The 12851-nt window shown below is 32.4% G+C and overlaps 1 protein-coding gene across 2 annotated transcripts in view; it reads right to left on the reverse strand.

Moving 5' to 3' along the window:
• The window catches only part of LOC307138219 (CREB-regulated transcription coactivator 2), a 44755-nt gene extending 33119 nt beyond the window's left edge, over positions 1-11636 (reverse strand). Inside the window, exons 1-3 of one of the 2 annotated variants that reach the window (XM_079836412.1) lie at positions 11348-11636; positions 5780-5881; positions 5560-5673 (exon numbers count right to left, since the gene is read on the reverse strand). In XM_079836412.1, coding sequence (XP_079692538.1) covers positions 5560-5673; positions 5780-5881; positions 11348-11524 — 393 coding nt within the window. In that variant the 5' untranslated portion in view covers positions 11525-11636. The remainder of the gene's footprint in view (positions 1-5559; positions 5674-5779; positions 5882-11347) is intronic. The other variant, XM_079836411.1, reaches the window with a different exon arrangement.
• Between the last annotated feature and the right edge of the window lie 1215 nt (positions 11637-12851).

Raw genomic sequence — 12851 nt, forward strand, 5'->3', positions numbered from 1 at the left:
ATATTCAATTTCTGTTTTATGTTTTCATTTGTCTTTATGGTCCCATAACTTATTTTACATTCAGGTGACATCAATGCAACACAAATATACTGACAGTGCAACTTGTCTTGAAAAAAAAGAGGTGTGTCAATTGTCTGTGCACAACAGGGTTGATGTTTTACAAGCTTTTTTAGTAAATAAAACCAGGCGGAAAATTAATTGTAAAAATACCCTTAGGTCTTAAAGGGTTAAATATTGATTTAATGTTTACTTTCGACGCAGAAACAACTCCTGATTCTTATATGATTCGGTTCAGAAACGTATTTTTTACAATTACAAAGTGCAAACAGACCATAATATCAATCCGCACGACCAAGGATCAGATCAGTGTCGGGAAAGGCAAGAAAACGGAGACTTAAGCCGGGTTCCGATTTCTGTGTGGATTTCTTCGAAATTTCAGGAACAGTTTATTAGTTTTCTAACTCCACCTTCTGCCTATACATCCATCTTATTTTAAAGACATTTAATGGCTGCGACGTGTCTAAATAGTTTGGTCTTTTGCTGATGCGCTGGGTTTATGAATTCGCGCTCTGACGGCGGCCGCGGCAAGTGAAGCGCAAGGAACAGAACAGCTGAAAGTTTAATTAATAATGATTAATATAGGCCTACTGTTTTTTTAGGCTAAATAAAGAACCCGTATTATATATTAATATAAAAAAGTTTGGAAGCAAAGCTCTTGCGTCTGATGTTTTGGTTTCGGTTTGTAAACCTATACGAATAGAACATGTATGAATATGAGAACATAAAGTGCAGGACGTGCTTTATATAGGCTAAAAGAGTTATTAAGCACAAAGAAAAAATCCTAATGAATCATAATCTAATCGAATTGTGAGACAAGTGAAGATTCACAGTTATGACGAACTATCTGCACACAGTTTGAGACTGACCTGTTCACTTTAGGGCATTAGTCCTGGATTTACTCCAAATGTTACACAGTGAGATTTTCTATGGATGTTTTATATATTAATGGATATATATAGGCCTATTAATGACATTTTCTACTGAGATTTCATTTTACTAATAAAGTTATAGTCTACAAATCATTAGAGTGAACTGACTTGGTAAATCAAGCTCTTGTGGTGCCCCATTCGCTTCAATGTCTCACGCTTTTTGGACATTATAATAAATAGACTTGTTTTACAAAACTAAGAATTTTCCCATAAATGTGTCCTATATCACTGAAAATGGGAGAATCTTAGCTTTAATGTGGTATATGGCACATTATCAGAATAATAATGGTTAAAATGTTTTACAATTTCAAAAATAAGCTTGATTTAAAAATTGGAATTTCTCAAAATCATGATTTTCTGAGGCCGAAACTTTTGACATGATCTTAACTCAGTCAATATTAAAGATATCAAGGTTATATTTTCACAGAATGTTCTTTACATTATGTAGGATGATTTTGTGTATAAAACAGCGAATGACAAAAAAAATGACTTTAGCTGGGTTTTCACAGACAGGGTCACAAATGTTCTCACTGTACACTCTAAAAAAAAAAGTTCTATATGGCACTAAAAGTGGTTCTTGGCTCGTAATCATAGCGGAACCTTTTTAAGTGCTGTATAGCACCAATCTAGGTGCTTCAGTGGTGCTTCAGCGGTTCTTTGGCTGAGGTGCTATATAGCATCGCTACCATATACAGAACATGTTAAGATATGGTGCACAAAAGTGGTTCCCCTATGTTTACGACAAAGAACCACTTTTAGTGCCATATAGAACCTTTTTTTTTAGAGTGTACCATATGATTGAATCTACTGTAGTTGAGCTTTATAAGGGTGAGTTACAGTAATGTGACAGTCTCTACCATGGTCATCCGTTTACAGTATCACATGGCTGTAATGTAAAATGTTATATTTGATCAGTGTTGGGGAAAGTTACTTTGAAAATTAATGCATTACAATATTGCATTACTCCGTTAAAAAGTAACTAATTGAGTTACTTAGTTACTTTTTAAAAAAAGTAATGCGTTACGTTACTTTTGCGTTACTTTTTCTCACCTGGGCTGGGCTTGTTTTTGTTTTGTTTTTATAACAAAAAAGTTATATTTTTGCAAAGACCTTTTCATACCAAAATGTAAATAATAAGCCCCAGGCTGAGGTAAAGATGCAGATTCCCTCATGAACACTAGAGGGCGCAGCTCTGGATAATGGGAGAATAGGACGCAGGAGAAAAACAAAAATCGAGTAATTTTTTTTTAAAAACAAAAAATCTAGTAATTTTCATCATCAAAGGTCAGCAGCAAGACATTGGTAAATTAAATATAAAGGTAGATTATACATAAAAATAGTTGTTTTATTTAACATTTAATTATTGGAGGTTTGCATAGTTCTCTGATTTTGCATTTGACTGATTTTATTCATTTTGAGGAGGACAGAATCTTTATTGTGCAAGTGAGATTAAAAAAAATGCTCACATTTAGTCTAGAACTACAATAACCATCATGTTCACACACACACACACACACACACACACACACACACACACACACACACACACACACACGCCTCTGCACTTATTTTTCTCAACATGGGGGCAGGAGAGCTGTCAGTCAAATTAATGTGAAAGTAATTTGCGTTACTTTTTGGAAAAAGTAACCCAGATATTTTGTTGTAAATTTGAAAAGTAATGCGTTACTTTACTAGTTACTTGAAAAAAGTAATATTATTACGTAACTCAAGTTACTTGTAATGCGTTACCCCAACACTGTATTTGATACCATCTGTCTCCCTTCTTCTGATTTCTGATCAGTCTGATGTTACACCGTCATTGACTATTTCCACTCCCTTATACTCTATCCTGCTCTATTCACAAATTGCAAATATTGCTGTCCCACCCCACCCACACCCCCACCTTTTGTCCCCATAATGTAGTTTACCAGGCCACACACACACACACACACACACACACACACACACACACACACACACACCTTTTGTCCCCATAATGTAGAGTTTACCAGGCCACACACACACACACACACACACACACACACACACCTTATAATCTAAGATAACTCACTTATAATGTAAAAATAATTCATTTCATATGGTTATTCATTTCGGAAATTGCAAACAAAATAGAAACTGTCTATATACTCAATATCTATAGAAATCTACTGGTGTACCAAATGATTCATTGATTAACCATTAAGATCAGTGGATTAAATAACAGACAAATGTATTAAACTGAACGAGAAGAGATGCAAATCAAAAGTTTGATAGTAAGAGCTTTATGAAAGGCAGTTTCTGTGAATGAAACATTTATAAAGATGAAACTTATATTGTGTGGTGAAAAGAATACTTTGTGGTTTTGTGTATTGTACTAACACAATTGAAAATATGCTGAAATGTTTGAAAAAAAGTGCACATTTGATGATCTGTTGTGATATTAGCACCATGAGTTTTGAAAATGTACACCTTGCTTGTGAAAATAGTACCAAAGCGTTAAAAAAAACTTGGCGCCGAATGCGCGATGCGCTGTTTGTATTAGTTTTGAGCCTATGCTTTATTTTTCATTTATGCACTTTATTTAGTTTCTGCTCTTGATCTGGCTTGTTTAATATTATTTTTTTATTAAAGTGGGCGTGCCTTTTGTGTTTAAGAGTAAAAGCTTTCCATTAATAGTCTATTCGTGTCTCAGCCGTGAAGCTGATCTCATGTTCACAGAGCGGCTGATAGTGTGTCAGTTATTATAATACATATGACAAAAACAATTGTCTAAATTATGTTGCATATTCCTCAAAAGTTCTTGTGGTGATGTCTAGTTGACAACATATTTATGTAAATCATAGGCTGTGATATTGCGCAGGTGCTCGTGATGCGACTCGTGTGTCAGACTCACCAAAAATCACCAGCTCAAAAATTATTTAATATACTGCAAATAGCCTACTAGCTTATGTTTATTTTAGGGCTGTCAAAAGATTAATCGCGATTAATCGCATCCAAAATAAAAGTTTGTGTTTACATAATAAATGTGTGTGTACTCTGTTAATTATTATTTATATATAAATACACACACATTCATGTATATATTTAAGAAATATTTGCATGTATATACCGTATATACATTAGGGATGCGCGGTATACCGGTACTGGAAAAATACCGGTATATATTTTATTTAAAACGGTACGATATCATGATTTTGCTAATTTCGGTATATGCTGCTGTTCCGAAGTTCACCGCAAGGTGGCGCTACCCAAACTGACGCGAAACCGGCAAAAGTGGCAACAGAACAAGATGAATACAGCAGTTGATTCTCACTCAACACGCACAAAACTCATTAATAAAGAGAGTAGACGTGAAATTTGGAATTACTTTGCTTATAAAACTGCTGAAGAACCTTCAAACCTTGCCAAGCATCGTCACTTAATTCCTGACTTAAGACATTAAGAGATCGACAGGTGAGTGCATAATTCTAACGATCTAATTTAGACATTTTTCTTTTAACACTGATTAACGCACATACATAAGATCGTATAGTTTAAATTAATCTCCAGCGTTCGTTTCAACCAGTGACGTTTAGACCTCAATATTTGCACGCGTACTATTGCACTATTTACATCCGCGAAAGACATAACCAACTGTGTTTATGTGACGACTCACTAAAGATTGACATTTTTGACATAATTTTGTGTGTATTTGACTGAGGAAAAACAACTTAATTTGGAATGCGCGAGCTCTTTAGGCTTATGTGTGTGTGTTTTTGTTGTTGGCATGAGCGCAAAGAAAACTCTCTCTCAGAGCTCTCATCCCATATGTATTACGAAATGCTATAAAATCGCTTGCATGTTCAAATTGGCGAGGTTTAAAAAGACGTGGGCAGTAATTTCCGTCAGCTGTCCCGCAACGGAAGCGAAAGTGTTGAATCTGAGCGCGCAGATGCTTTTATAGGTGCGATGTCTTTTGAAGCCAGAAGCAATTTGCTCTGGCAAAATTACTTACAAGAAAGTTTCCAAATGACTGATTGATGTGATAATCTTTGTTGATTAATTTAATAATTTGTGGTAATTTCCCGCTTCATAAACCCAAAACTGCGCAATACCCGCATCAAAATTCAGACCCTGTGTGGTATCGATTTAATATCGGTACTTCGGTATTAGATTGTGGTACCGTACCGAAGACAAAATTGTGGTATCGAGCCATCCCTAATATACATTTATATAATCTATAATAAATGTTTTGTATATAAAAATAATATTTTTTTCTTAAATATATACATGAATGTGTGTGTATTTATATATAAATAATAATTAACAGAGTACACACACATGTATTATGTAAACACAAACTTTTATTTTGGATGCGATTAATCGCGATTAATCTTTTGACAGCCCTAATTTATTTATAATTTATTTAGGCAGACAACAAGGCCACCAAGTAGGTAGGCCTATTGCGCACAGTGCGCAGATAATTAATTTAACGGTTTTTTTTCCTAACGTAATTTTTAGTTGAAAATTTCAGACGACTTTCTTTGGTTGATTCCAGGCCTACCCGACTCGTCCCTATATCAGAGGATACTTGTCTCTTGTAGGGTCTGATGGGAGAGATGAAGCGCCGGTCTCTGTGCACTCGCTCCACCAGCCCATGATGCCGTGTGGAGCGGCCGGAGTCCAGCGGGGAGTGGAACGGGCCCTGAGGGACACACACACACACACACACACACACACACACACACACAGGGGCATCAGAGCCATGATAAGCCCAGGACACACGTTTACTGCGGATCACACACACACACCTGCAGGTCCGAGGCGCTGCGGCCGATCTGGTTGACGTTGGGCAGAGATCCGCCGTAATACGGGCCCTGAGTTCTGGCCAATCGGACCTTCTGGGCCTGCACCTGCAGAGAAGCACAAACTAGTGATGCACCGATCATGATTTTACATGGCCGATTCCGATACCGATTTTTTTTCAAGAAAACTGGCTGATTCCGATACCGATTTCCGGTTTCTTTTTTTTTCTTTTTTTACACAATAAAATAATAAAATTATACATGAACAAGATGTTTATTTGGTATTTAACAGGCTAAATTGGCTTTTGGCTAATGAAAACAAGTCCGCAATCTGAAATTAACAGGAAATTTAATTGGAAATGAAAAGGCTGAAAGGTGAAATTAAAGGCAACAACTGCATATTCTGCAATCCAGACAAAGATGTTACTTAAATCAGCATTTGTTTTTAAATTCAGTGTAAAGAAAAAAAGTCTTTACCAGTGAAATTCAATAAAACCAAAGTATATAATTGTTCCAAAATGTTAAATCAAATAATGTTTAGTGCAACGAAAAAAAACTAAGATTCTACAGCAGGTGCTTTTTAAATCAAATTAAGTCAATGTAATTTTAAGGTAAAATAAAAGGTAACACTTTAGAATAATGGTCATTAGTTAACATGAGTTAATGTATTAACTAACATGAACTAACCATGAGCAGTTCATTTATTACTGTATTTGTTCATCTTTGTTAACGTTAGTTAATATAAATCCAGCTGTTCAAGGTTTGTTCATGTTAGTTCACACTGCATTAACTAATGTTAACAAGATTTTAATAATGCATTAGTAAATGTTGAAACTAGGGATGCAACAATACAGTTAGTCCACGGTTCAATACATACCTCGGTTTTTAACCACGGTTTTCAGTTCGGTTCGGTTCTGATGGCTTGTCACATACATTTTTTGTTATTCTATTCATAGGCGACAGGAACAGCAAGAGGTTAAAGAGAAAAAATATTTTTTTTATTATTGCAATACTCTTTCTTTATTTTACTTAAAAGAATTGAAAAACCTTACTTAAACTTAAAACTTTACTTAAAAAAAAAAAACCTTGTACACATTCCTAGTGTATTGTATAATATAAAATAAATATATATAAAGATTTACACTGGCAGCTCAGAGCTGTACAGCAGCATTTAAGTATGAAATTGAATGAATGAATGTAAAAATAAAACACACCATAGACTTCACTATAAAATATACACTGATTCTTATTAAAGCTGCTGTATTAGTTCTTCAGTCAAGAGCAGTGAGGGATTTTCTCTTTGTCTTTTGTTGTTGTATTAACATTAAAGGGATAGTTCACTCAAAAATGAAATGAATACAGGTTTGGAACAATATTAGAGTGAGTAAATAATGACATAATTTTATAGGTGAACTGTCCCTTTAAGGACCGCGTGTTCACTATAGGCTGCGCCGCTGTCAATTTAAGACCTGTGTGCAACTATTGTACAGACACGATAGCGATTTTACTTTCACTTTAGACATAACCGACTGTGTTTATGTTAACCTTGTGTGTATTTGACAGTATTAGCGCAGTAAGACGACTTAGTCCAGTAATCACGTGTTTAACAGGCGTTTAGTGCGCGCGCTTGGAAAAGCTCAACCGCTTTTAAAGCGTTTATTAATCTTTAAACGCTTCAAACCGCGCACGCGAATGAAACCGGCAAGGCTTTAAAACGCATGCAAATAATGAACTTTGGTGATTGTGAATAACTCTAGTGTTCTGTGAGTATAACTCTATCACTAACCTGTGATGTGAATGTATGTCGCGTTGTTCAGTACTGGGATGGAGAAAAATTATTAATTAAATGCAAAACCGAAAAAAACGCAATTCACAAGCGTGTATTGAACCGTGAATGCCGTACCGAACGGTTCAATATTATATTGAGAATTGTGGCATCCCTAGTTGAAACTAACATTAACAAAGATTAATAAACGCTTTATAAGTGCAGTTCATTATTAGTTAATGTTAACTAATGACCATTATTCTAAAGTGTAAGTGTAACAATGCAATGCGCTCCACTTCACCTTCACTCTCCAGTGGGACGAGCCAACAGGAACTCTCAAAAACAAACCAAAATAAAACATTAAATCATAAAAATGTCAAATCTAACTTTTTTAAATAAAAAAACAAAGAAAATTAATTAAATAATGAGGATGTAAAAATAAAATCATTTTAAAATAAAACCCATACGTTAAATATTAAATTACAAATAATTAATTTTAAAATAGAAAAAAAATCTAATAAAATCATGAATGTAAAATTTTTAAAAACTTAAAACCACAAACAGAAAGTTAATTAAATAATAAAAATGTAAAATGAATAATTTGTAGAAATCAAAATGATCAAAATCAAATTCTGAATAATTTCTGCAATAAAAATCATTACAAAAACACTCAAAACATTCACTAAAGTTAATTAAATCATATAAATGGACATTTTAAATCTAAATATAAAAATGTAATCATGAACGTAAAGTTAAAATAAATACTTTAAAAGTAAAACTCATACGTTAAATATCAAATTACAAATAATTAATTTTAAAATAGAAAGAAAAATATAATAAAATCATGAATGTAAAGTTAAAAAAATTAATGAAATAATAAAAATGTAAAATAAATAATTTGGAGAAAAGAAAAAAAAAATCAACAAAATAAGTTACAAAAAATTTAATCATAAAAATTTAAATGAATAAATATTTTTTGAAATAAAAATCATTAAAATAAAAACACTAAAACATTCACTAAAGGTAATTAAATCATAAAAATGTTAAATTAAAATCTAAATAAAAAAAATGTTATCATGAATGTAAAGTTAAAATAAATAATCACAAACAGAAAATTCATTAAATAATAGAAAATGTAAAATGAATCATTATAAACTAAAAATCATCAAAATAAGTTACAAAACATTAAATGTCAAATTAAAATAAAACGCTTAATTAAATCGTTAAATGACTAATTAAAGTAAAAACTATCTAAATAAAAATTAATTAAATCATAAAAATGTAAAATATTAGTAAATATTTTTTAAATTAAAAAAATCTAAATAAAACACTTACTAAAAATATATATATTTTTTTAATTTCTTGTCATGTGACAATTAACCGTCATCAGAGAACTGTGTTATTAATTTATTGAAATAAATCTCTCAGAAAATATTCCAGGTCACTCAATCTGAAGCATTTCCTTAATACGGTTCAGAACAGAGTCAGCATAACCTCTAGAAAGATGTTTACAAACAATAATAACCCATGTGTGAGCAGGGTCAAAGGTCAACCTAATCACGATTAACCACCGCTTCCCCGTGTGTGTTTACATTCAACCTCACACACGCACGCACACACACACACACACACACACACACACACACCAGAGATTTCCCAGCCACTCTGAACACATCAGCGCACGAGATCATGAACCGGCCGTGACCCCTGACCTTTCACCCTCAATGAGGCTGAGACGGACAGACGCAGATGATCATGTGACGCTTTCACTGCAAAACGACACGACCATCATAAATAAACACATGCTCAAATCATAAAACTAATAATTTTAGAATAAAAACACTCATGACCTGGGGTCAAACTCTTGACCTTTACCAGCCCCGATCATTAGATGACCTCTGAATAAATCACACGCAAGCAATACAATTAATTAATTAATTATTTTTGAGTGAATGTTTCGTTTTGAATGTTTTTAGCTTTAAATTATTTATTATAATTTAGCATTTTATGATGCAATTACTTTAGTATGTATTTCTTTCTAAATACTTAACAATTACCTAATAAAGATTAAAATAATTCAGAATTAAAAACTAAATAAAACACAAACTTAATCCATGATTAAATCATTAAAATGACAAATAATTGTTTTATAATTTTAAAAATATTAAAATAATAATAATAGATAACTCATACATTTTTGGTAAGTGTTTTGTTTTTTAATATTTATTGTAAATGATTTTAATTTAGCATTTTATGATGCTATTATTTTAGTATGTGTTTATTTTTATCTCTTACTAAATAACATCATAAACTGCAAGATTAAAATTAATAATTTAGAATTAAAAACAAAATAAGACACATACTCAAATTTAATCAATAAACATGCCAAATAAATAATTAAAAAAACAACAAAAAAACAAATAAATAAAAATGTAAAATAAAAATAAATAATAAAATAAAAAATAAATAAAAATAAAACAATACAAATGTAAAATAAATAATAAAAAAAATATAAAAATAAAAACAAATCAATAAATATTTAAAATTGAAATAAATAATAAAATTAAAGAAAAATAAAAACATATCATTAAAAATGTCAAATTAAAATAAATAATACAAAATAAATAAAAACAAATCAATAAAAATGTCAAAATAAAATAAATTAAAATAAAAACAAATCAATAAAAATGTTTTAAAAAATCAAATCAATTAAAATGTAAAATACAAATAAATAATAAAAATCAATAAAAATAAAAAAAATCAATAAAAATTTTAAATTAAAATAAATAATCAATTTAAAAAAAAATCAATAAAAATGTAAAATAAAATAAAATAATAAATAAAAACAAACAATCAATAAAAATGTGAAATTAAAATAAACAATTTTAAAAATACTAAAATTTGTCATAAAGAAATGTAAACATAATATAATTAAACAATTTAAATAAATAAAAAATACTTACTCAAACAAATTGATAAAAATGTAAAATTAACATGAATTAAAAAAAACAATTACTAAACCTTCAATCATAAATAAAACACATACAATTACACAAAATGCTAGATTAAAATAAACCATTTAAAATACATGTTTATTGTATTTTATTAGATTGGCTGAATGAGATTTATTCAGATCTCTGAGGTGAAGGAGTAAAGGTCATCTGATCTGACCAGGGCTGGTAAAGGTCAAGGTGACCAGCTGACATCAGCTCAACTAAACCAGCTCTGACATTAGTTAGTTATCAGTTTGACATCACACACACACACACACACACACACACACACACACACACAGAGTTAACATGGTACATGTCAACAGTCAAACAACAGACTGTAAAGCAGCTGATTCCACATGTGCTGTTTTAGACTAATACACCGAGACTGATAATTGTATTTGTGTGTGTGTGTGTGTGTGTGTGTGTGTGTGTGTGTGTGTGTGTGTGTGTGTGTGTGTCAGAGAGAGAGAGAGAGCGCTCATGCTAATCTGCTGCTAACCGCTTCCTGTCTGAGAGTCTAATCAAACTCACACGCGCATTAAACGCGCTTTCACTGTCGTTTACCGCCAAAGTGGCTCTAGCAACATCTGCCATTTAATTAAAGTCTCTTCGACGTCTTTCCTTTACTCCGTTTTCACGATAACAGCGTTATTGTCGTTAGCTTCCGTTAGCTGGAGCCTACTACCTGCTCGCGCGCGCTCCCGCCAGCCGCCGAGCGCGCTCACGAGACGAGAGTAAAACACGGATTTGACGCTTTTCAGCGGGAAACTCGGAACCGCGAGCCGTTATCGTATGTGTGTCCGTTAACGTTACCCGTGTGGAGGTGAGGTCCATCATGACCTGCTGGAACGCCGCCGTCTCCTCCGCCTGCCTCTGCGTGTGGAGCGCGATCTTCTCGCTGAACTTTCGCGGGTTTGCCGTCCCGGGCGCGGGAACAGAACCGCCGTGATTCGGTCCCGGTGCCGGTCCGCATGATCCCGCGGAGGACATGATGATGATCGAACCCCGATCTCACATACAGAACCGAAGAACCGACACACACACACACTCACTGACAGAGGGAGACAGACGAGCCCTCTAGGGGCACGAGCGAGACTTACACGCACGCGCGCGCGCGCACTGTACACAACATTCAAACTTAACACACCAACACTAACGGACTTACTTTTACATTTGTATTATTAAATTTTTATTATTAAAGTTTTTATGTGTTTTATTTTTATTAGAAAGTATTTACTTTAACATTACATTTTTATGATTTATGTTTTAGTAAGTTTTTATTTCGATTTTTTCTTCATGTTAAATTAATTATTTATCAGGTTATATAGTTATAGTAAAACTCCTCTCAGGTTATATAGTTATAGTAAAACTCCTCACAGGTTATACAGTTATAGTAAAACTCCTCTCAGGTTATATAGTTATAGTAAAACTCCTCTCAGGTTATATAGTTATAGTAAAACTCCTCTCAGGTTATACAGTTATAGTAAAACTCCTCTCAGGTTATATAGTTAAAGTAAAACTCCTCTCAGGTTATATAGTTCTAATAAAACTCCTCTCAGGTTATATAGTTCTAATAAAACTCCTCTCAGGTTATAAAGTTATAGTAAAACTCCTCTCAGGTTATATAGTTATAGCAAAACTTATCTCAGGTTATATAGTTATAGTAAAACTCTCAGGTTATATAGTTATAATAAAACTCCTCTCAGGTTATAAAGTTATAGTAAAACTCCTCTCAGGTTATATAGTTATAGTAAAACTCATCTCAGGTTATATAGTTATAGTGAAACTCTCAGGTTATATAGTTATAGTAAAACTCTCAGGTTATATAGTTATAGTAAAACTCCTCTCAGGTTATATAGTTATAGTAAAACTCCTCTCAGGTTATATAGTTATAGTAAAACTCCTCTAAGGCTGTATAGTTATAATACAACTCATCTCAGGTTATATAGTTATAGTAAAACTCTCAGGTTATATAGTTATAGTAAAACTCCTCTAAGGCTGTATAGTTATAATACAACTCATCTCAGGTTATATAGTTATAGTAAAACTCTCAGGTTATATAGTTATAGTAAAACTCCTCTAAGGTTATAAAGTTATAGTAAAACTCCTCTCAGGTTATATAGTTATAGTAAAACTCATCTCAGGTTATATAGTTATAGTAAAACTCTCAGGTTATATAGTTATAGTAAAACTCTGAGGTTATAAAGTTATAGTAAAACTCCTCTCAGGTTATATAGTTATAGTAAAAATCTCAGGTTATATAGTTATAGTAAAACTCTCAGGTTATATAGTTATAGTAAAACTCCTCTCAGGTAAT

The sequence above is a fragment of the Gobio gobio genome, assembly GCF_949357685.1.
Source record: "Gobio gobio genome assembly, chromosome: 15".
NCBI lineage: Eukaryota > Metazoa > Chordata > Actinopteri > Cypriniformes > Gobionidae > Gobio > Gobio gobio.